At 47.7% G+C, this 25598-nt stretch overlaps 2 protein-coding genes across 3 annotated transcripts in view; both read left to right on the top strand.

The window, feature by feature from the left end:
- Positions 1-3301, top strand: part of rab2a (RAB2A, member RAS oncogene family) — a 16100-nt gene extending 12799 nt beyond the window's left edge. Inside the window, exons 7-8 of the mRNA XM_053506852.1 lie at positions 1188-1256; positions 1696-3301. Of these exons, the coding sequence (XP_053362827.1) occupies positions 1188-1256; positions 1696-1791 (165 nt within the window). The 3' untranslated portion in view covers positions 1792-3301. The remainder of the gene's footprint in view (positions 1-1187; positions 1257-1695) is intronic.
- Positions 3302-6344: 3043 nt separating this feature from the next.
- The window catches only part of chd7 (chromodomain helicase DNA binding protein 7), a 44607-nt gene continuing 25353 nt past the window's right edge, over positions 6345-25598 (top strand). The window contains exons 1-3 of one of the 2 annotated variants that reach the window (XM_053506839.1): positions 6345-6608; positions 17088-18696; positions 22311-22684. In XM_053506839.1, coding sequence (XP_053362814.1) covers positions 17239-18696; positions 22311-22684 — 1832 coding nt within the window. In that variant the 5' untranslated portion in view covers positions 6345-6608; positions 17088-17238. The remainder of the gene's footprint in view (positions 6609-17087; positions 18697-22310; positions 22685-25598) is intronic. The other variant, XM_053506840.1, reaches the window with a different exon arrangement.

Here is a 25598-nt window from a genome sequence, read left to right as displayed (position 1 = left end):
TCTCACCCACACACACACACACACGCATCTCACCCACACACACACACACACACGCATCTCACCCACACACACACACACACACGCATCTCACCCACACACACACACACACACGCATCTCACCCACACACACACACACACACGCATCTCACACACACACACACGCATCTCACACACACACACACGCATCTCACCCACACACACACACGCATCTCACCCACACACACACACGCATCTCACCCACACACACACACGCATCTCACCCACACACACACACGCATATCACACACACACACACGCATCTCACACACACACACACGCATCTCACACACACACACACGCATCTCACACACACACACACACGCATCTCACACACACACACACGCATCTCACCCACACACACACACACACGCATCTCACCCACACACACACACACACGCATCTCACCCACACACACACACACACGCATCTCACCCACACACACACACACACGCATCTCACCCACACACACACACACACACGCATCTCACCCACACACACACACACACACGCATCTCACCCACACACGCGCTCGCTCTCTCTCACACACACACTCATTTAGACACACACTCGCGCACAGAAACGCTCTTTCTCACACACACATACACTCTCTCTCACACACACGCTCTCATACTCGCACGCTCTCACACACCTACTCACACACACACTTACACACACACACACTCACACGCTCTCTTACACACACACTTACACACATTCACTCACTTACGCACACACACACAACCACACTCACTCACTCACGCTCTCACACACACACTCACTTATGCTCTCACGCACACGCTTTCACACACACTCACGCTCTCGCACACACGCTCTCTCACACACTTACGCACACGCTTTCTTACGCACGCACGCTCTCGCACACACTAACGCACACACGCTCTCACACACTTACGCTCTCACACACTTACGCAGACACGCTCTCTCACACACTCACGCTCTTGCAAGCTCTCGCACACTCACTCACACACACACGTCTTATTTGTACACCATGCAGCGAGAGTCTGTTAAAACTTGAGTTAAGTGTTTTTTGTTGTTATGGAGTGTTTAATACACATTATTTTACATTTTTATTGTAGTTACGTGTGTGTGTGTGTGTGTGTGTGTGTGTGTGTGTGTGTGTTTTACAGGCATTTATCAACACAGCTAAGGAGATATATGAGAAGATCCAAGAGGGCGTGTTCGACATTAACAATGAGGTGAACACAAACAGGAAGTGTGTTCATGCTGCAATAGACTTTCTGTCATCACTGACGTTATAGCGGCTCTAAACACTTGTCTCAGCGCTGACACTGGAGACTCCTTACACTCATATTATACACACACACGCGCACACACACACACACACACACACACACACACACACCCTTGTAAATTAAGGATTACTATGGAAACCATATGGCATTAATCACCACAGCAAATTTAGGGGCGTATAAATCAGTGTATTGATAATCATGTGATTGCGCTGTACCTTAGTGTTAGAGCGCCCCCACCTGGCTAATGCCTTGTTAAACTTTTAAATAACATCTCTGACTGTGTAATCCATGTGTATATTTGACATGAACTCACTGCTACACCGCAGAACATCATGCCTGGGTGTGTGTGTGTGTGTCTGTGTCTGTGTGTGTGTGTTTTCAGGCGAACGGGATTAAGATCGGGCCGCAGCACGCTGCCACTAACTCCACGCTGGCTGGAGGACAGGGGGGGCAGCAGGCCGGGGGAGGATGCTGCTGAATCACCACTTCTACCCCTTTGGTCTACCCCTTACACCCTCCACCCCCCCTCCACCCCTCCTCCCTTATCTGCTTTCCCTCTCGTTTCTTTTGGACTGGTTGCTCTCACTAACGTTTTCTTAACCCTTAAATCCAACTCGTGTACTAGATATCTGTAAACAAAAACAAACAAATTATTATTAATAAAGAGAAATCCTCCTCCTGCGGAAGAAGCCCAGGCAGTGGAGTGCCGAGAAGGTGAGGAGCTCTGGGCGGAGCGGGCGGAGCTCTGGGCGCTCGGCCGCAGCGGGGTCCTGGTGGGCGTAACGGTTAACTAGGCCCCGCGCCTCGACCCCGCGCGCTGGTGATTACCTTCATGTTTGTGCTTTTCTTTTTGTTTTGTGCCCTTTTTTTGTTGACTTTGAGCTGAATTGTATTAAACACTACAAAGTCATCTCTAGTATTTTAATCGGTGTGTGTGTGGGTGGGTGGAGTCTGTGCTCATGGTTTACTCTGGACAAAGGGGTGTGTCCCTGCGCTAGGCTGGAGTTTACTGAGTGACCAAAGGGTGTTGGTTTAACCAAGGGGCGGGGCTTAACTTTGAATGGAAATGTTATGTATGACATCACAACTCTATAGATTAGCTAACATCAGCTAGCATCCTAACGCTAGGAACATAGCACAAAGGCTGATCAGGCAGGCATGTGGTTGGTTGACCACTTTAACATAAACCCCAGCCCTTCTTACCCAGCACTGCTTGTCACTTGGTGCAGCCTCATGTGGATATGGTTGTGTGTGTGTGTGTGTGAGTGAGAGAGAAAGCTGCGATGGATTGTGCAGATGTTATTAAAGTGAAGAGAAGCAGCAGGATGTTTTTTTTTTTCGTGTGTATTTATCAGGACACTCTATGTATATAGCGCTCTTTTCTTGCTTTGATGTACGTTAGCGGTAACCGTGCTCTTTCTGCTGCGACGCTGTGCGAGTAGAGCTAGAGAACGCGACAGTATTCCGGCGTCGTTTTTAACTCCTTTTCCTCTTTGCGTGTATAGACCCTTCATATAGATTTATTATATCGTGGATCTGTTTTAATGCCAAATTTGTGTTTCCTCGTGTCTCTGAAACGCGCTGTTCGCCTTAAACCCATATAAGAGCGGCGTTTAACGTAATCACGTCACGTTACAGCCGACGTGACTGGTGAGAAGTGTGTATACACACACACACACACACACACACACACACACAATAATCCTGTATACTCGGTTTTATATATCTACATAACTTCCATTAAAGCCGCCCTGTAGCGTCAGCCCAGCCCGTCTCCTCCACGTGTACGGCTCGATCTTTGCCGTCACTGCCACAGTGTCCTCCTCCTTCTTCTTCTCCTCCGTCTCTTTCTCTCTCTTTGTGAACATCCTGTCCATGGTGAAAGGGCGTGTGGTGAAAAGCCAAAATGAAGTAACTTTGTGATCCTCCACTATTCTTTTCTGTGTTCTTCAAATAAAATGCTATCACAATAAACATGAGTAAAAGTCCTCGGTCTGGACTGCTGTGTGTATGTGCGTGCGTGTGTGTGAGAGAGAGAGAGAAAGCATTAAAGTACAAAATAATAAGCACGAACTGGAAGGCACTAGGACCCCGCAGTGAGCAGAAATATTGTGAGGGCGGAGTCATTTCTTACCCCAGGCCTCAGTTTTCAATGTATTAATTTCAGTTTTACTAAAGTTAATAAAAGTCTACGTGTTAGAAATGAACTCACGTTTTCCAAAACCTGAAACATACATTTAGCCCCGCCCACAAAGCATCATGAACAGCAGAGAAAGCCGTCTGAACGGTAAAAGAGCGCCCCCTAGGTGTGGTACACAATAAATGTTACGGTAGTGCAGTTCATCAGAGTGTTACCCTCCCCCAACACGCCGGTCTCGCCCCATCAGTGTTACCCTCCCCCAACGCGCCGGCCTCACCTCATCAGAGGGTTACCCTCCCCCAACACGCCGGTCTCGCCCCATCAGTGTTACCCTCCCCCAACGCGCCCGTCTCACTTCATCAGAGTGTTACCCGCCCCCAACGCGCCCGTCTCACCTCATCAGAGTGTTACCCCCCAACGCGCCCGTCTCACCTCATCACTGTTACCCCCCCCAACGCGCCCGTCTCACCTCATCACTGTTACCCTCCCTCAACGCACCCGTCTCACCTCATCACTGTTACCCCTCAACGCGCTCGTCTCACCTCATCACTTTTACCCCCCCCAACGCGCCCGTCTCACCTCATCACTGTTACCCCCCCCCAACGCGCTCGTCTCACCTCATCACACTGTTACTCTCCCCAACGCGCTCGTCTCACCTCATCACTGTTACCCCCCCCACCGCGCCCGTCTCACCTCATCACTGTTACCCCCCCAACGCGCCCGTCTCACCTCATCACTGTTACCCCCCCAACGCGCTCGTCTCACCTCATCACACTGTTACTCTCCCCAACGTGCCTGTCTCACCTCATCATTGTTACCCTCCCCCAACGTGAGTGACTCAAGACGTGTAGGTTCTGTTTCTACATAAACACCTTTAAACTGAAGACTTCACGTCAGTGTGGAGACAAAAATCTGTTTACAGTAAAAACTGAAAAGGACGCAGTGGAACAGCTGCTCTCGGACCTGCGCATGGTGTGTGTTTGCAATTAACACATTTTCTCTTCTTTTCCTTTTCTCTCTCTCTATCACAGGCACACACACACACACACACACACACACAGACACACACACTTGGATGGAAGAATTAAAATGTTAGGGATTATTGTTGCCAGATTTATTCTGATTTATTTCAGCTTGAGCGCCGACTCTGAATCGGTGAAATCGACTCTTCTGGTTCATAGCTAAAAACACACAGCGTGTTTGATTCACGTCCCACAGGTGATACGGAGTCGACTCGGTTTCTCACTAACCCTGACTGGGGAGTAGACTCTAAATAGAATCAGAATCGACTCGCTCGCACACCTGAGCCGTGTAACAGTGTGTGGTGTTTATCTAATGCACTGAGGTTGCCAGATTCCACCTGACTGGGCATCATTTATTTTCATAATAGGCTCTAATAATTTTATCTGCATATGAGATTTTAACGAGTTCATACTAAAAAAACAAGAACAAGCCTGAAGCAGATGCGGAACTGAGCAACCACGATGATGATGATGATGATGTTACTGTTCCATCCAGCTCCACTCCTCTGTAATGATTTATTATAATCACGCTGTCTGGTGACGAGGATGGGTTTCCTCAGGGGGTCGGTTTTTCTCAGGGTTTCTTCTTCATGTCCTTCTGCACCACCAGCCACACCTCACACTTCTTCATTAATGATCTAAAGCTACACCTGTATTTCTGTAACACTGCGCTGTCATAACATCATGTCTAACTGAACCTCCACAAGCAGAACCAGAAATCAGTTTTATACATTATTCATCCAGTTTTACAAAAATCTCATGCATTTGAAACTGGGTAAAAACTAAATAATTTTTAACATTAAATTTACACAACTGTCTGTGACCTTAAATAGAAAGGAATAAAAAAATAAGAATACATTTTATTTATAATGCACTTTATATTTAAAGCAAATCTCAAAGTGCTACAAATTATTTCAACCCAAAAGCTCTGAGCAGTCTGTGACGTCTTCAAGATTTGACTGAACAACATTGTAGAGACACTAGAGACTATAATTAAACTAAAATTATAATTTTTAGTAACATAAAACAGTAAACATTTTGGCTTTTACACATTTACAAAAAAATTATAATATAATAAAATAAGATATTAATCAATAAAATAATAAGATAATTAATTAAAATAATAAATAAGATAAACTCCTGAAATATATAAACTACACATAAAAAACAATGTAGCCGCAGTATGATTAAAAACATGAAGTACTGTATGTGATGTGTGTGTGTGTGTGTGTGTTCCATGTTTGTGAGGTCTTAATCCAGTGGTTGATGGAAAAACACATCTCCAGTTTCAATCGGTTTTTTGTTGTTGTTTTTTTTCTTTTAAAATAAAACTTTTTACACACACATTGAGCTCCATGTGTAATCTATTATTGAACTTTAAATAATAAAATGTAATAGACTGCTCAGAATATTATACAATTATGTAAAAAGAAAAGAAAACAAGTGTAAGAAGAAAGCACACAGCATTATTTATATACATATAATATAACTAATGTATGGATTCTAAGAAAACATGATGCAGTTTTGTATAAGCATGGTGTTTGTTTGATGTATTTGATAACACACACAATCAGAAAACATTTTATAATAAAACAAACTTTACTGTGGATTTATTAAAATGTAATAGTTTGTGTTGACCTTTAAAGCGCTGTTTAATTAAATATTAAAAGAGAGAATGAAAAGAGGTGAAAAATCTGGCAACCCGCTGATTGATATCGGAGTGAAGTGGCGGGGGGGGGGTGAGAGGAGGAAGCGACGTTACGTCACAAAGAATCCGCGAGGTCGGTCACTCACTCACTCACGCGCGCGCGCCCTCACTCACTCAGTCAGAGCAGCGCGCCTGGGTTTATCTGCGCGCCCCCGTCACGTGCACGCGCCCCCCTGCCTGTTGGAAGGTGAGCGCGCGCGAGGAGACCGAGAGAGAGAGAGAGAAGCGAGCGCGAGGACTCGAGACCGACTGGATCACTTCGGATCTTTTTTTTGTTTTAAAACCGATTAAAAGTGAAGTTGAAGGTGCGCTCGGGCCCGGGGCGGGAACAGGACGCGTCCGGGGGGCAGTTTGTACCGAAAACTAGTCGGAAATTCGACGGTGTTGGAGCGGGATAGCGCCTGTGTGGAGTTTAAATCCGTGAGGTGAGAAAGCCGCTCTCTCACACACACACACACCGCGCTGAGGAGCGAACAAACACACAGTCGGTAAGAGATTCCCGCGGGTTTGTGCTGAAACTCGGACCGCTCTGAGGTAAAGGTGTGTGTGGAACCCTGAGGTAACGTGTCCGCGCGCGCTTCACTCATTCATCTGCACTTTTTCTATTGTGAGGTCAAACTCACACACTCACTCTCTCACACACACACACAACTAGCGCAAAGAGTTTAACCGAGTCTTTTTCTCAATGAAACCTTTATCTGTATGAACCGTTTATTCGAGTTAAAAAAGACAGGAATAAATAAATGGAATAAACTTTGTGTTTGTTTGAGCCGGACTCCCAACTCGCCTGTTAGCATTAGCATGTTTAGCCCGGCCACCTCTTTTGCATTGTACAGCCTAATTATCCCGATTCACCTCAGAGGGGAGACTTTTAAAAATGTATCCCAATGAACTCTTATATTAAATGTATAAACCGTACAAAGGTGAGTTTACCTTATTTAGCTTTTAAAGCGTGAGTAAGTGTGCGTGTGTGATTAAATGGGGATAAGTGTGTGTGTGTGTGTGTGTGTGTGTGTGAGTGAGTGAGTGAGAGAGATGCGTGTTGGCTAGCGGAGGCTAACACGGCGCTGCACGAGGCGCTCTGAGGTGACCGAGTGAGTGGCCACAAAGCGCCCGGGATAAACAGCACACAGCCCGGGGCGGAGTGCGCCTCAGCCCGGGGAGGGTCCGGTCCCGTCCGGTCCGCAGGGCTCGGCTCGTGTTCCCGGAGTGCATGAGGTTCTTCCCGGGGGTTTGAGTGAGACTGTGTGCTGGGGAAGTGTCCGAGTAAAGGACAATACTGTGTGTGTGTGTGTGTGAGGGTTCTCTGGAGGCCAGATGGTCAGTCCCTGTGGGGGGATCATTCCTCACAATTTCTCCACAAAAACTCCACGAAACCCCGCAACTCAGTGTGTGTGTGGAAAACCTAACGTTTCATCGTGTGTGTGTGTGTGTAGTATTCGGTCGTGTGAGGTGTTAGTGTGTAAAATGCTAATGAGGCGCTGGAAGTGCTGGCCTGTGTGTGTCCTCATTGTCTCATCAGTCCATGCTAACAGGCTACGAGCTAACACCCTCACGCACAATTAATTTTTTAGAGAAAAAACAAGTTTTTGATCGTGTTTGTGTCACGCGCTTTACTTTTAATTAATTTACTTTTTATAAGTAAAGCTGAAACACTCCAGTGTTCTTTCCGTGTAAGTGTGTGTGTGTGTGTGTGTTCAGACTTAAACACAATGCACATTTAATCCACACCATGGGTAAAGTTTATTCTCACACGCGCGCATGCGCACTAGACCCAGCCCTCCACACGCAGCAGTGCCCTTACCTGGGGTGTGCACGTGTAAGCTCGGTGTTGTGTGATGACGTAATTATTACTGATGATTATTTGTTAAAAGCTGTATTAGAGCAGTACAGACTGAAACACACGCGAGGTGAGTGTGTGTTAAACTCAACATAGCAGCTCTTTACTGTATGTGTTTGTCCACTTACGGAGCAAATATGAAGGTGTGTAAAAGGGACCTCGTCCTCTGTTGTGATCTGCCAGCTTGTTCACAGGTTGCACTCACTCGATAATAGTGTTAACCAGAGGTGTGTGTGTGTGTTGGTTCCTCTTCCCTTTGGAGCATGATCAGAGTTTGTGCTGTATTCTGCGCTTGTGAAACTGTGTGTGGACACAAGCTGCGTTCAGACAATATTTCTTCACCTGATTAATATAATTTAGATCAGAGATTCCGACTTAAATGGTTTACATGATCTGGTGTGTGTGTGTGCGTGCGCGCATGCTCAGAGTGCTGTCAGAACACTTTGGTGTGTTTGAATTCCGCTCGCTGTATTGAGTTTAATCTGCAGGATAAATATTTTTAGGTCATCTTTTCCGGCATATCCTGCCTTCTCCGTCATGATTGGATATGATGATGGTCTCATCTGTGATTGGTTAGCGCGTCACCGTGTGTCGATACGTGCCTCGTCCACAACAAACACCGGGAGCTAGTGGATGAAAGTCCGGAGTGTCGGAGAGTTGTTTGTTCTCAGAGTTTACTGATCAGGAATGAAAGCAAATTTTTCCTACCGGAAACTCAGGTTAACTAATATCCTATTGAACAGATTATCAAAACTTTACACCCCCTCTTGTTCCCGTTGGGTCCGGATCAGGACAGACTGTTCTTGCTAATGTGGTCACATGATGCTGTTTTATTCTGATGAGGTGATTATTCCTGATTTTAGTGATATATCTGTCTCAATGTAAGCATATCTATTGGCACAAAACATCTTATAGCAGACATACATACTGGGTGTAAATAAACAAATTAATAAGAATAAATAGTTTTATAGTTGTATCCACAGCAGTTTGTCCCTGATGATGGGTGAGAGAGAGAGAGTTGGAAGTAATGGTGCTGAGGAGAAAACTCCCTGAGAGGACATGAGGATGAAACCTTGAGAGGAACCAGAGTCAAAAGGGAACCTGTCCTCATCTGGGAGATACCAGACACTGAGACTGTAAATCATTCCCCTCTGTAAGTGTGTGCGCACTCTGGGGGGGTGAAAGTGCAGTTTTATAACAGGAAGTCCTCTGGTTCCCGTCCCCACAATGAGGCTGTGCTCACTCAGCCTGTACTTGGGCAGGACTGGGCCCAGTTGGTTCCGGATATCAGTGTGATTTGGACCGGGATTGGATCGGATGGCCCCGGTGCACACCGTCACTGCTCCTGATGTGTCACATGGTTGAGTGTGATCAGACTCTGAGCAGTGGTACTCTGAGCCTGCTCTGTTAGTGCGTCTCAGGACCGGCTGACTGGGATCTAGCGTCAGGGCTGTGCTTATGGGGTTTCGGTGATTCATACTGAAGACTCTCTCTGTACTACCTCTCTCTCTGTCTCTTTCTGATGGCTGTGTGTCAGTGCTGGACTGGAGTCAGTAACTCTAGTAATTTGTTGATTGATAAGCGATTGTTGTTTGATGCACAATGATGATTTGTTTAAACAAGCAGTGAAGCCATTTGACTCGCGTGTGCACACACACACAATCAGGATGGGGGTTTTCTGATTTAAGCTGTGGATGTGAAGCTCTAAGATTTAGAGAGATGTGACACACACACACACTTGCACTCACCTCTGGTTCTCACTGAAGCCCACACCACACAGTCTCTGCTCACCTGTTCTCAAGTCTACACTCTTTTTCCCCTATTTCTTGCTTTCTTTACAGAGTGATGTCACTGATGTGTGTGCACATGCACACATTAGGTAATTGGGCTTGATTGCACACACCCATACAGGGTTCTGACTGAGTGTACAGAGTGAGCAGAGCACTCGCAGGCTCGGTGTGAGAGAACACTCTCTAACATGCCTGGGGGTGAAAGGACCCTGTCTCTTTCTCCTGTCTGTCTCTCTCTTATTTCTATCCGTCTTATTCTCTTCTTTGTATTGGACTCTTATGAGGTCATTCCCCATTTTGTTCTCTCTGGCTGTCTTGACACACAGAGTATATTGTAGGTATGTATGTAATAATTATTTTTGTATTTGAAGGAATTGCCACCAAATTGAAATGTGTGTGTGAGAATGTCTGGAGCTGAACACAGTCAGATTTATCTCTACTCAAGATGGGGTGAGCAAGACATGTAACTTTTTTTTTTTCCTTTTTTTTTTTTTTTTTTTTAAAGAGAGAATCCCTGGGTAATTCCCCTACACCATGTGCGCTCTCCCTCTTTCTCTCTCTCTCCCTTCACGTGGTGTTGAGCAGGTTTATGATTGTAGTGATGACATCAAATAGGGGAGGGGAATTTCCCAACACATTCGTTCATTTTACACACACACTCACTCCACCACCCCAAACACCCCCCCCCCCCCCACACACACACTCGAACTTACACGCAAGTCCTGGATGTTTATGACTAATGGGGTAACTGGAGTTGTTGAAGGGATGGAGAGACTGGTGTGACAGGGCTGAGAGATGTGGGAAGGACAAACAGGGCAACTACTATCATACAGTATCAACTCCTGCTTACTCTCTCTCTCACACACACATACACACACTCTGTCTATGCATCATTTCACACTTGTGCTGACTCAGTAGTGAATTGCTCACTATAGATGCACTTCCCCACCCCCACTCATCTACCTGTCTATCTAACCTCTCTCTAAAACCTGTCTCTCACACTAATCCTGTGTCACACACTTGTGCTGACTCAGTGATGAATAGCTTACTATAGATACACTTCCCCACCCCCACTCACCCTTGTGTTTCTCCCTCACACACACACACACACGTCTGTTCGATGGTGTGATGTTCTACACAGTAAATTACTGTCTTCTGTGATTGAATTGTGCAGGTCTATATCACGACTTTAATTGTGAAACCGTAGTGCGAGGGTGTGCAAATGTGCATGCAGGTTATTACAACTTATAAAATATCCCAAAGTTGACAATTGTCAAGGATTTTGACGATAAAAAAATATTCTCGTGTAGTTTGCTTGTGTGTGTTCGAGTACCTCATTTGTAGGATTAGAGGTGTGTGTAAAACATATTGTACACACTTGGTGCACCTGGCAGTGTGTTTGCCCGGCCTGAGCAGGACACATGGGGCCGTTATCTCTGAGGAGAACTCTTCGGAGGAGCGGGCTTTGGGACACTGACCGTTGTTAAGAGTAATGTGTAAATAGTAGTTGAGTTGAATTGAAGTGGTCAGGGTGTGTGGACGGGTGAGAAGGACATTGTGAATGTTAAGCATCTCCACACACAGCTGACTCAGGAGGGTGGGCAGTTACCTCTCAGTAAGCATGTTGTGTGTGTTTATGGTGTGTTAGAACCACAGTACCTCATATCAGACATTCATAAATTTAACATCAGCCTCCTGAGGTGGAGGAGGTGGGTGGGTGGGCGTGGCAGACGGGTCGGGGTCTGTGTCGGACGTGGCTCTGTAATCGACACAACAGCTTGATGAACAGTTCAGTAAACAAGCCCCAGGTGTCTAAAGGTGGCGTCCTTGAGCTCTCAGAGCTGTGTGTGTGTGTGTGTGTGTGTGAGGTGTGATGTGTGGGTTAGACTCGCCCCTTCACCAGGCTTCACTAAACATTACAGTGTCTCAGCACACTCGTGCCAAACACTGCAGGGGATAAGGACGCTTTGGAAATCACATCTGATATATGGGGCATAAACCCTATACACACACGCGCACCTACACACACTTTCCCCAGCAGTAAGCATTGCCATTATAGTGGTAATTATTAGGTAATGGGGACGCCCTGGGCTTTTCGTATACGCTTTTTTTATTCCCTGTCGCTGGGGCGAGTGAATTCCCCCACCACTACATCTCCCACATGCAGCAGGTGCTCATCTCCAGCACTTGTGTGTGTGTGTGTGTGTGTGTGTGTGTGTGTGTGTGTGTGTGTTTGTGTGCGCGCGAGAGAGCTGCAATAGGTATTCAGGGACACTCCTCCCTTCTCTCTTTCTGTTAAATGGATAAATTGCAGAGCTGAGATTGGTTAATCAGTGACTTTTGGGCAGTGTGTGTTTAAGGAAGACATTGTGTTAATGACACACACACACACACACACACACTTGGTGGGTCTTTCCTCTAAGCACTCATTCAGGGCTTTAATTCTTATTCTGTTCTTTTCGTAAGCGTCACACTGCTTTATGGCGCTTTTTTTACGTTTACTGAGTGTGTGAATAAATCTTAGCTCTAAGATTTGCAGTGTGTGAAGTGTCTTTGGTTCTCACGTGTGTCTGTAGAGCGCTTCAGCACGGTTTATTTGAACTTTAGGTGTCCTGGTGTTTTAACTTTCATCTTTATAATGATGTCATCGCAAGTGGAACAGCATCCAACCAATCAGCATCTTCCATATAAATCCTAAACACCCGTCTGCCAGCAGTGCTGTTTCATCCCTTCTTTTCTCTTACATCTTTCATCTGAGCTTTTGTGCCTGTGTATGAGGAAGAGAGAGAAAGAATACACTCCGCTGATCTCTGGGCAACAATTACACTGGAAGTGTACAAATGCTAGCAAGTTAGTTTCAGAAGCTCAGGAAGTGATGTGATGTGTGTGTGTGTGTGTGTTTGTGTTTCTCCTCCATTTGATGCTGTTGAACCGAGCGAACATGTGAAATTAAATTTCCTGCTGCACCCCTCAGCGTGATTATCGGCAGGTGTTAGCGATCAGCGCCGAGCCGGCTGCAATCCGGTCAGTTCTCCTTCAGTACGCTGCAGAACCTCAGGAGAACTCTCTGCACTCCTCCTGTCTTACTGAACTCAGTGTGTCAGACAGACAGGTGTCGCTCTGCTCTGAGCTTTAGGTGTCAGACAGGTAAAGGGAGAGTGAGTGCCATCTGCTTGCACTATTTAAATGGAAAGCCATTAGGGACTTTGTTGATGTAATCCTGTTTGATTGACTAATCCTAAGTCCCGCCCACTCCTGGTTACTCTTGCTATGCGGGTTAATGATCTTCAGCGTGAGGCGTGGATTTGCAGACAGGTGAGGCGTGGTGTTTAGGCCGACTCGCAAACACACCATAACACTCACTGTAGAATTAGGACAACAATAATGGGACTCTAACAGACGAAGAGGCGTTAATGTTCTTTCAGTGTTTACTCCGCTTTTTACCTTTCATGGAGATGTGTGGGAGTGGCTTGGAGATCTTATGCCAGATTAGTGTTTATCAATGAACATATAAGTGTGATGATGCTGAGTGGGATTTTTGGTGAGAGGTGATTAATGAGGCCGTGTGTGTGTTAGTTAAAGTGAGATTATAGCAAGAGCAGGCCATGATGAGCTCTGTGGTGCTAACAGGAAATGCCTTGTGTTGATGTTTCTCATCACTTCCTGTGCAGTTCCACTCACGCTGACGGAGCGTGTTTATCTCTCAGTACTGTGAGGCTCATCTTTACACTAAACATCTGGAAACATCTGTGTGTCCTCTAAGTGTTTCAGGTGGCACGTGTCCTTGTGCGCATGCTCACAGTTCATTCACAGCTCTCTCTCTCTCTCTCTCTCTCTCTCTCTCTCTCTCTCTCTCTCTCTCTCTCTGTGCTGTGTGTGTGTGTGTGTGTGTGTGTGTCCCCTCCTCCCCCGGATTTCTCCCACCATATCAGCAGGGTTAACAACCCCCCCCTCCCCTCCCCAACCCCCTAGAACAGGGTTGTGCGTGTCTCCTGAGGGGTTTAACTAAATCTCAAGTGGATTCTGACGTTTCTCGTGTGTGAGTGAGGGTTGGGGTTAGAGAGAGCGAGCCGATGGTGATTTATATTTGTGGTTGTAAAGAAGATGCCAAGGGGAAACATGTCTTCCTGCCATGAATCATCACCCAAACACACACTCTGCCTCTCTCTCAATCTGCCTCTCTCTCTGTCTGCCTCTCTGGTGGTGTATGTCTGTCTCTGCATAATGTGTGTGTGTAATATGTGTTGCTGTATTAATAGCACAATGTTGACTGTGTAAGGGTGTGTTTGTGTGTGTGTGTGTAGAGGAAGTCACGCTGACACAGACGTCTGTCTCGTGTCACTCAGCCTGAAGTTTTCTCTTTTCCATCTGAGACAGGAAGTGGATGTATGTTACATAAGAGGTGGGGGAGGAGTCTTTGTAGGGTGGAGTTATTAAGCCTTACTCAACATTTTCACACTGTGTGCGTATGGTGTGTGTGTGTGTTGTGGCAGGAAGAAGACTTTAATTTTGACTTGCCCATGCAGGAGCCTTGCTCTGTATCAGATGAAGTGTGTGTGGTGTGAGCTCAGAGGTTTCTGAAGTTGGTTGTGTGACTGAAGGATCGGACACATCCCGTGTGTCTGAAATGTTTTACATAAGAGACGTGGAGTTATAGGGGGCCCATTAGTGTTCTTGAGTATGGTAACTGTGTGTTGTGGTTCTAGATGGGTTTGCGCTCCTGCAGTCAGCAGCCTGTGGTTTAGAGATCATAAGTACAGGTTATGGTGGTGAGTTAGTCAGCTGACCCACTCACACCTGGCTGTAGGGATGTGTTCTAAGTGAGGAAACAGGGTCCAAAGTGTCTCCAAGGTGCTTTGCAGCCCTATCACCTGACCCTCTTACACACAAATCCCTCTGTTAAAGACCTCTGCGTCGTGTCTTTCCTTGCACTGTCATACACACAGGACCGTCAGGTTCGGCGCTGAGCCGGTTTGGGTTTGTGGGTTTTAATGCACATGGACAAGTTAGCCGGGTGCTGAGGTGCGAGCCCTGCGCGTTTAGGGCTTTTTCACACTCGCGCCTGGGATCATTTCCGAGAACGCTCAACCTCAAAGTCGAGTTCGTTTTGATCAGTAAGAACAGTCAATCCACGCTCAAGAACCCAAGTCCACTTGGGGAGGTCTCAAGAACGATATAGAACACCTGGGCACGTATCGAATCGGATATGGAACCAACCGTAGCCCCAGAACGGGGCGTGACATCATCAGTGCTCACTTGATTAAAATATTTTAAAGCAGTGTGTGAGAGTGTGTGACTTGTTCTGGGTGAGCCTCTGAATCAGTCTGAGTCAACACCTAAAATTTTTGTTTATTTAAGTGTAAATCTGAATTAGTTTAATTTGATCTAACAAATGCTGGTTGGAGTTTTGAGGAACAGAGGGAAGAGAAAACAAGTGCTGGATGAACACTGAGGGGGGGAGGGGGGAGGTCGGTAAACGAGAGGCCAAATGAAGAGCAAAAGGGGCGGAGTGTTGAGACGTGTGTGTGTGTGTGTGTGTGTGTGTGTGTGGAGAGAGATGGGGGATGATGGTTGAAGTTGAAGCGATGCATTCCTCACCCACCCCCTTTCTTGCATGCGCACTCTCAGCCTCTAATCGAGGACGCGCACACACGCTTCATCTCCGGCCTGGTTTATCTCACATCTTCATAATTCCCTCAGCTCATCTGATTGTGCTGCCCAGGTTAACGGGGCCACACACACACACGCACACACGTGCCCACTCACTCTGACACGTATGCACACGTATACACGTGTATGTGCGTGTGTTTATATATACATGCACACTCACCAAGATGTGCAGATGTGGCTGTAAACACACACACACACACACACACGCACGTGCTGTTGCGGCAGCACAAAGGCCTTTGGTTTAGGAGGCTGGGTTTCAGCAGGTGGGAGGCCCGGCAGCTGCTCCACTTTAACTACTGCCTGCTCCTTTTGTTCTTTATGAATTGTAAAGACTGAATGAATGCGTTTGGTGTGTGTGTGTGTGTGTTCTTTTGTTGGTGAGGGGGGAAGGCTTGGGTGGAGGGGCAGGGATTAGAGGTTGGCTTGAGAGTCAGTTACAACTGACCTAACTGAAGTGGGGGATAAAAAGAACGAGGAGAGAGAAGTAGACTTAAACTGGGTTGAGGCCTAAAAAGATGAAGGGGACTTTGGGAGTATAGTGTGCTTTAAGCACAGTGCAGTGTTGAGGGTGGGGAACTGTTTCATAAGCTTTTTCTCTCCATTACAACCACACTGCAATGGGTTCACTACTAGTAGGGTGCACAGAAGCACTTAGGGAGCAGGGTTAGGGTTAGAGACCAGAAAAAAGGGTTAGGACTAGGGTTAAAGGCACCTTGCTTGCCCTTGGGAAGTAGGGCTAGGCTTAACCCGGGAGCCCTTAGGGAGCAGGGTTAGGGTTAACCCTTATTCGGGAGCGCCTGAGGAGCAGGGCCCCTCGGGTACGTGGGAGCTTTTAGTTGTGAGTAGGGCACAAGGTATCGTTTGTAAGTAGTAGGGTGACTTATCCTTTGTAGGGAGAAGGAATAAGGTTTTGGTAGGGATATGTGCTTATTAGTGATGCGGGCGGGGGGGGGGGCGTAGATTGAGTAATGGAATTCAGTGATTGATTTAGTAAAGGGTACTCGGAGTGTGGTGTTCTTTAGGTACAGTGACTTTTCTGTCTCTTAATTTTTGTGACAGGTTGTTTATAACGTAATTTTAAACCAATTGTAAAAATCATTTTTATGCTTAAATATGAGGTCGTAAAATTTTGCCATTCCTTTATAATCCTACAGGTGGTGAACTCTAAAACTATTCACAAAGCACAGTGTTCTGTGTGGTAGGAGTGATAATTTGCTAAATTTATTTATAATCATAACATTTAGGAAAAATGCGGATATTTATAAAATGGTGATACTAAAGGAATTGTGATTAAAATTGAATCACACCGAGGTATTGTGATATCGGCTGGGCACTGATGATTTCCGTCTCTACTAATTACACTAAATGGTCATGATGCTAAAATGGTAGTTACACATATACTTGCGCATCTTTCAGTTTTACAGTTGACCATCCGACTGTGTACATGGAGTATGTGACGTAGCGCAGGATCATCGTTATAAACAGATGTTTATTCTCTGACTGCAGATCTGATGCCCGTTATGTGTAAAATGTGTAAAATATTCCTAATTTATTCTCTCTCTCTCTCTCTCTCCCTCCTCCAACACCCCCTACCCTCCATCCAGGTCTTCCTCACTTGATGCTGCGTTTTCTGATGTGAATTGAGGAAGAATGGAGCGACATGCTGCAGATTAGCTAGAGGATTAACTCTTGCTTTAGAGGACGTGTACAGTACACGTTTTCCTTTTCTCCTGTTTGTCCATCTGTAAATCAAACATGGCCGACCCGGGAATGATGAGTCTCTTCGGAGATGACGGGAATTTATTCTCGGATGGTCTAGAAGGCTTAGGGGACTGTGGGTACTCCTCCCAAGGCCAAGCCAATCCAATGAACCAACAGATGACTCATGAGCACCAAGCTTACAGCCAGATTCCTTCCTCCCTCCATCTTGCCACACCTTCTGTTCCACCTCAGCCCAAAATGGGGCACCACTTTGACCATTTCGGCCAGTACGATCCTCAAGGAGGACGGATAATGGCTAACGGTCCCAGTGCTGGCCCCGCTAACGGAATTTCGTCTCCTCATTCACGCTATCATGGAGGGAACGGCACAGCGGGTGGGCATCACGTCTATTCAGGTTCGCAGGGCGATGGGAGAGGAGGCGCCCCTGGGACAGGACAGCCCTTCCAGGATGGAGGAGCAGCCACACCTGGAAATAATTGGGGTCCTCAGGGGATGCAGATGCCAGACCAAAGTCGAGCCCAATTTCCCCAGTCACAACAACAGCAGCAAGTTCATGGCCACCAAATTGGTCCGTATGTGGGACGCGCTGAATTTGGTGGAATGCAAGGGCACACGCAGACTCCCACTCCGCCACGGATGAACCACTTTCCACAGGGTTTGCCTCAGGACGCGAACCGTTTCATGGGCCACATGGGAGCCAATATGGCATCTCCGGCCATGCGGCATCCGGCTCAGACTCAGCATCAGCAGACGAGTCAGCAATTCCTGCACCATCACCCGGAGTCGCAGTTTCCCCAAAGTCCATCAAAGCAGCAGCAGATGATGAGCACACGAGGCCACCAGAACATGGGCTTCAGCATGAACAACCAGCCAGTCGCTAACAGCAGCTCAGGTCAATACGCCCCCTATCCTCAGTACAGCAGCCTGAATCAGGGACTAGCCGGCACTTCAGGGATGAGCCTCAACACCAGCAGCAACCCCAATGCCCCTGTGCAGTGTTACCCCACCCCGGCTGGGCCACAGTGTTACCCAGTCAACCAGTTACCCCCTCAGAATATGCACCAGACACAGTCCAAAATCCCCCAGCCGCAGCAGCAACACCTCGCTCCCCCGCCGCCTCCTCAGGGATCTTACGCCTCTCCGCCTTCCATGTCGCCCATGAGGAGCCTGGGGGGCAACCCTGCTGGAACTCCGCCCCCTCAGAGGGGCCAGGGTCCCATCTCGCACCCTCAGCAACACCCTCAGATGTATGGAACCTTGTCGCCTAATCACAGGGCGATGAATACGCCCAACCACGCAGAGGTTCTCCCTCAGCAGCTGCAGAACTCTACGCTGCAGTTCCCGCAGGTGCAGCAGGTGAGAACTTCCCCTGCGCTCTCCGTGCCCCAGCAGCCCCCGGGCTTATCTCCACCACCACTCCCGCAGGGCAGCTGGCCCTCCAACACACACTCGTCACCACCAGCTAACCACCACCAAGTGCCTCACGTCCAGGTGAGTGTGTCAGTGTGTGAGTGTGTGGTGAAGAATAGTTCAGTGGGTAGATATGGAACAGTGTCTTTTCGTGCAGGTGAGTTGAGGGGGTGGGGGGTAAAAGCTGAAGCACAGACACGCATGTTTCGTCTTTCGGAAAGTCCTCTTTGCTTGCAGGTGGGTGGGGGAGGGGCTTCCTTTGAAGTTGGAAAATCTTTTCTCTTTGATCTTTGTTTTTAAAAAGTACACATTATGCTAAATTATTCAGTGACCCTGTGTGTGTGTGTGTGTGGTTAAACCTGGATCAGAGATGTTCAGCTCAACATAAATGGTTGTTTACTTTCGTTGTCATGGTAACAGTGAAGGTTAAACATTTGGCTCGGCGACCACTAATAATCAAACATCCAATCAGAAAACAGCATTCTGTCCGCTGAGCTACGAGTAAAACGGTGTGTGTGTGTGCAGGGCATTGTGGGAAATGCATTTTTACAGCAGTTTATTTCCTGTGTTGTGTATCCTGACTCCGCCTCCATACACAGGCGCCACTGTGCTAATCTTCTAAACCCCCCCAACACACACACACACACACACACGCGCGCGCACAGAGACGCACAGAGGGGAAATGGTCTCTTCCTGCTCACTCACTCCTCCCTGTCTGCACTCCTTCCTTTCTCTCTCTCTCCCTCCCTCCCTCCCCCCTTCTATCTGTCACTCTTTTATTCTTTCCCCCCCTCTTTTGTCTTTCTCAGTCCCCCCTCCATCTGTTTCCAAATTTCTCCCTCCTCTTTCTTTTCTTTCTGTCTTTGACTCACTTTTACACTCTTCTCTCACTCTGTATATTTCACTCCTGACTTGTCTCTCTCTCCTAACCCCCCCCCCTTCTCTCTGTGTGTGTGTGTGTGTGTGTGTGTGTGTGTGTGTGTGTGTGGGGTGTGTGTGTGTGTGTGTGTGTGTGTGTGTGTGTGTGTGAGGTAATGGCGGTCAGATGGAGGAGGGGTCAGTAGGGAAGACGGATTAGTGCAGGTCATGTGACTCGGTGGTGCAGTTAGCCCTCTTCCTCTCCTGACCTCTTTACACACAATGACGTGTCTTTAGTGTCCCTGTGCAGCCCGCAACACACACACACACACACACACACATTCTCTCTCTCTCTCTCCTCCTCTCTCTTTCTCTTCTCGTCTCTTCCTCTCCTGATAGTGAGCTGACATTTGAGGATGTCAGGATTAATTTGTGCTCCTCCCGTCGTGTGTGTGTGTGTGTGTGTGTGTGACCTACATGCTGAGTGCCCGTACTGCTCCACACTCGCGTGCACTTGTCTCCTCGCCTCAGGGCTCATAAGCCTTCATTTTTTTCCTTTGTGTCTTCCTTTTCCTCCTTTCTTTTCCCTTCTCTTATGTTCTTACCTCCTTATTCATTCTGTGTGTGTGTGTGTGTGTGTGTGTGTGTGTGTGTGTGTGTGAGAGAGATGCCGGCCTCCGGAGCAGCTGTGCTGCTGTTTAATTATTGAGGTTAGGGTGTCTCGTCGCGACGCTTCTGCAGCTTTAGGCAAATATTTGATGAGGGATTGTGTGTGTGTGTGTGTGTGTGTGTGTGTGTGTGTGCGCACGCGCTGCCCATGTCCCATACATACACGGTCTAGTGCAGTGATAAGTTTATATCCTTCCAGATGTTCCACACTTTGTAGTTTTATTTCTTATAAACTTGGACACTGAACACATGACTGATGTCACACTGAGAGTTACAGCAGCTGACCAATCAGAGGGGGGGGGTGAGATGTGATGGAGAGAGATGTGATGGAGAGAGATGTGATGGAGAGAGATGTGATGGAGAGAGATGTGGTGGAGAGAGATGTGATGGAGAGAGATGTGATGGAGTTATACCTCTTTTTCACCAAAGTAACCTAGATGCTAGTTCATGTCTGGTGTTTAAGGACCATGTGCCTAAGAACTGCCTTTGTTTATTTTTTTTTGTCACTGTAAATGTCCCTGTACGTCTCTACTTTATTGCTAGTGGCGAAGCGAGCGGCAAAAAAAATTGCTAAAGTATGCTAGCGGCGAGCACAACTGTGAACTTTAGTCTGGCTTTGTGCTTCTCTAGGCTTTTTCATAGCTAGAAAGTATTTGAGCTGCTCGATGAACTTTTCTTTTTAAACAAACAGAGATGGAGGGAGAGATGGACAGACAGGGTGAAAGAGGGAAGGACTGACTGGGAGAGGGAGAAAGGTTGATGCTCTTTTTGCATAAAAAAGGTGTTGAGTGTGCATCCTCGGTCACAGTAAATGTGGCAGTGCTGTGTGCGCCCTCCTCTAGTCTTCTTACTTTTTACTTTTGTTCTACTTATTTTTGTTAAAAATTATTGGCTGTAAATTTTATATAAGTATAAACACTAGCTCCTCCTTTCTCAGGAAAAAAAATACCCCAAGTTATAGTAGCTACTCAGAGTCCCAAAAGTGTAAGTGCCCCGGGGGCAGCAACTGGAGTTTCCCCGCCAGAGTCAGAGCTCAGGGTTGTGGACTCGGGTTAGAGATGCATTAAAGACATGATGGAGATGGTTAGTGTACAGGCACACACTCAGGTGCAGTGTGTGTGTGTGTGTGTGTGTGTGTTAAGGATGAGGCTGGAGTTCAGGCAGTGATGGAGCCGGAGTCTGACGCAGAGGTGCAGGGTTTCATCAGATGAATTGGGTGTTAGCTCATCCCTCATCTGCAGCACGCAGGGGGTGGAGGAGGGTAAAAAGCCTCCTTCAGGGAGTATTTAGCTCTCGGAGTGCGCTCTCTGCCAGCTAGCTCACCACACACACACACACACACACACACACACACACACACACACACACACACTGCCCCCACCCCCGGAGAGGAGAAACTTTATACGGATCGGATCGCGCTCTGGACGGCGGCGGCGTCTGTCGCATTAGAGATGCAGCGAGCGTCCTGTTGTCATTCATGCGATTGATTATTGGACGAGGAGAAGAGATGAGACGTTTATCGCTTAAATCTGCAGAGGTGGAGGGGGCAGGTGGGGGTGGGGTGGTGTGGGTGGTGCTCCAGTGACCTTGTGATCATTTCGCATGCAAACTGCACCTCACGCTTTTAGTCCGTTACAGGGGATTTGCATTTTACCACCGAGACGAGCCATAAACCCCCCACCTCCACCCCACGCAGGTCTCTCCCTCCATCATCACACTCGTTCTTTACTACTTCATCACCCGGGACGATCAGCTGTGTGTGTGTGTGTGCGCACAGTAGTGATTTTATTAAAAAGGTTAGCTTGAAAATGTTTATGAAACCCACTTATACCCTGAGAATGAAGTGTTTATTGCAGATAAATGAGTTTCCACTTTAGCGCATTGTTGATGTCCTGCAGACGAACAACCTACGGACTCGCTGTGATGTCCTGTCTGGTCTCTCTTTCCTGTTCCACTGACCCATCTTCTTGTCTTTTGTACCTGCAGTGTTCTGTTCTGTCTTACTGTGCCGTTTTCTCGTCTTGTCCTGCCTTGTCTCTGTGCTGTCTCACTCGCTCTGATGCGTCTCTGCGCTGTAAAGGGAAAGTTTGATGTGAAGTCTCTGACCCCCAGTGTCCACGTCTCTTCTCCTCCACACACTGAGGCTTTTCTTTTTCGTGTCTTCACAGCATTCTCCATCAGATGGTCTCCAATCATCATGCTCCGCCCCCATGCCCCCCCCTCAACAGGGCAGCTGTGAGACTCAGCCCCCTGATGCCGAGCCCAAGCCCAAGAAAAAGAAGAAAAAGAAAGTGAAGGCGGGCGAGCAAGCGGATAGGGAGACGGGCGAAGGCGTCGGCCTGGGCGGGGCATCAGAGGGCAACGGAGGTGATGAAGTTACATCTCCACCAGAGAAGAAGAGCAGAAAGAAACCAAAGGAGGGCAAGGAGGCGAAAGAACCCAAGACTCCCAAAACCCAGAAAACCCCCAAAACTCCCAAAGAGCCCAAGGAGAAGAAGGAGAAGAAGACCACGCCCAAACCCAAGAGTGCCAAGAAGCCCAGGTATACACACACACACACACACACACACACACACACACACACACACACACACACACACACACACACACACACACACTCACACACTCACAGAGGGGTGTTTATATCTGCCCAGTTCCTCACACACTCAGAGCTCCACAGTCGAGTATTCAAGACAGGATTACCCATAATGCACTGCAAGTTATCAGCTACAGAGGCCTGTCTCATCACCCTCACCTCACCCAGTGCATCATGGGTAACCTGCACTGAGGGGGACTGCTTGCTCTGTGGGGATACACTCCTAATTAATCACACACCTTTTGTCCTTTTATTCATCAACACTCACACAACTGTGAGTGTGTGAGTGTGTGAGTGTGTGAGTGTGTGAGTGTGTGAGTGTGTGTGTGAGCGCGAGCGGCCATTTCTCTTCTGCGCTCCAGCGAGACTGTAATGTGATCCGGCTCAGGAATGTGACGCTCCTCCCTTCACCTCTTTCATCTAGAGAAAAGGGGCGGAGTCAGAGGTCATCTCAAGGAGGGGTGATGTGTGTGAGTGAGAGAGAGAGGTGGGGGAGGGTGTGTGTGTGTGTGTGTGTGTGTGTGTGTGTGTGTGGGGTTTGTGCTCCCAGGTCGCGTCATTAATCACGCTGTGAAGGCGGATCTCTGCTTTTTAAATGCATGCTATTAATTTATTAATTGAATCTGGGTTGCCAGGTTGAGTCCCTCCTGTGTGTGTGTGTGTGTGTGTGTGTGTGTGTGTGTATGTGTGAGGTCATGTGATGAGTCAGCGTGGTGCGTCACAGTGTGAGATCCTCCCCTTTAGCTTTTTAACGTTGTGTTTGAGTGAATCTGTAAAACCTCTGAGCCACGCCCGCCGCTCACATGCATGTGTCTGCACGCAGCCCTAACACTCACACACACACACACACACACACACACACACACGTGCACACACACATGCGCACACACACACACACACTTCACATCTCCTACTGCCACACTAAACCTGTGTGTGTGAGGACTAAAAGTGCTTTGCAATGCAAATACACTTTTCTCATCCATTGGCAGGTTCCCAAGCAACCTTGCGTTTTACACACGAACACCGTTTTCTCCCCCTCTAACCGTGTGTGTGTGTGTGCGCGCGCCACCCTTTTTGATCTGACGTGCACACACACACACACACACATGCGGGCCATCACAAAGTACATCCTGTACGCTCAGATCGGCGAAACCACAACAGTGGTGGTTGCATAGGAAGTGCTGCAACGTGTGTGTGTGTGTGTGTGTGTGTGTGCTCTTTTAGCCCACACGCTCTGTTGCTCTCTGTTTGTCCTTAAACAGCTCGATAAACTCCGCCCTTCCTTCTCTAAAGTTTTAAAGTTGTGCGTGACATTGAAGCTCAAAGACGGCAAGGAAGAGATAAAGTTCTTTTATAGAGAGAGAGAGAGAGAGAGAGAGAGACGGGGGAGAGATACGGAGAGAGGAGTGGAGGAAGGAAGGAAGGAAGGAAGGAGAGGGCAGAAATGAGAGCAGATGGAGTGAGAGGACATGCAGAGCAGAAGGGGGAAAAGGGAAAGAGAGGACGGGGGGGGGACAACAGCAAGGGAATAAACAGAGAGAGAGAGGAAGTGAAGAGGATGGAGGATCGAGGGATGAGAGGGACGAGTGTAATCAGTGCGTAGGCCACAAGGAAGAGGAAGGAAGTGAACAGTCACAATGTTTCTCACACACACACACACAGTCCAGTAGTCTCTCCCTCCTGTCTGCACTCGTCCTTTCATGTCATCCCCCACACACTTCCTTTTCTCCGTGCCTGTCTGTCTCTCACCCGTCTCACTCACTGACACCGTGTGTTATTTTAAAGGAAATGCCTCAGTGTTTCAGTCACATGCAGTTCCCACACCCTGTTGATTCCCCAGTGATAACCTGTGTGTGTGTGTGTGTGTGTGTGGCTGACTGACATAGATACTCAGTTTTTCCAGGTTTTGTGTGGTTTATTCACAGGACTGAACCTGTGTGTGTGTGTGTGTGTGTGTGTGTGTGTGTGTGTGTGTGTGTGTGTGTGTGTGCACGTGCTGGTTATGGCGCCTGCAAATGAGCTGAGGAGAGTAAACAATCCTGTGTGTTTGAGGAGGAGAGCAGCTGCAGTTCGGAGAGGTGTGTGTGTGTGTGTGTGTGTGTTGGGGTGGTCCGGTTCAGGATGAGTCATCTCACGGTGACAGCAGGTGTCCCATTAACCCCAAGCCGTGTGTGTGTGTGAGAGAGGGAGGGTGTAATTGGCCTTAGGAGTGAGTATGGGGGTGTGATCTCAATGAGACCAGACGTGTGTATATACACACACACACACACACACACACACACACACACACACACACACACACACACACACACACACACACTCTGTCTGCCCTCTTCCACATACATGAACTCATAGGCACCTGATTGGTTGTTAAGACATGAGAGACAGAATAAGCCCCTCCCATCCCCAACCCTATCTTTCTTTCATTAGTTTTTTTTTTTTTTTTTTTTAAACAATTTCTTTTTTTTGTTTTATTTTTATTCATTTGTTTCTCTCGTGTGTATGTGAAACTAAAAGCTGCTGCTGCAGGTGCTTCAGAGAGAGACGCGCATACACACACACACACACACACACACACACACACACACACACACACACAGGGAGAGAGGGGAGAAAGCAGATGGCTCAAGCCAGTGGCGTCCAGCCAGAGGAACAGGTGCGGGTCATGTGACCGGCGGTTACCAGGGCGATGTGATTGCTCTTGGCGTGCGAATGAAAGGAGCGAGGGGCCGCAGCGTGAACGAGTGCAGAGAGAGCGTGTGTGTTTGTGTGTGTGTGTGTAGGGCTCGCTGTAATCTGTGGAACAGAGTAAGAGAGAAGGATCAGGAATGTGCGCACACACACACACACACACACACAC

This window comes from Clarias gariepinus, chromosome 11 (genome assembly GCF_024256425.1).
Source record: "Clarias gariepinus isolate MV-2021 ecotype Netherlands chromosome 11, CGAR_prim_01v2, whole genome shotgun sequence".
In the NCBI taxonomy this organism is placed as follows: domain Eukaryota; kingdom Metazoa; phylum Chordata; class Actinopteri; order Siluriformes; family Clariidae; genus Clarias; species Clarias gariepinus.
Note: the sequence above shows the minus strand (reverse complement) of the source record. Positions and strands in the feature narration are given on the sequence as shown.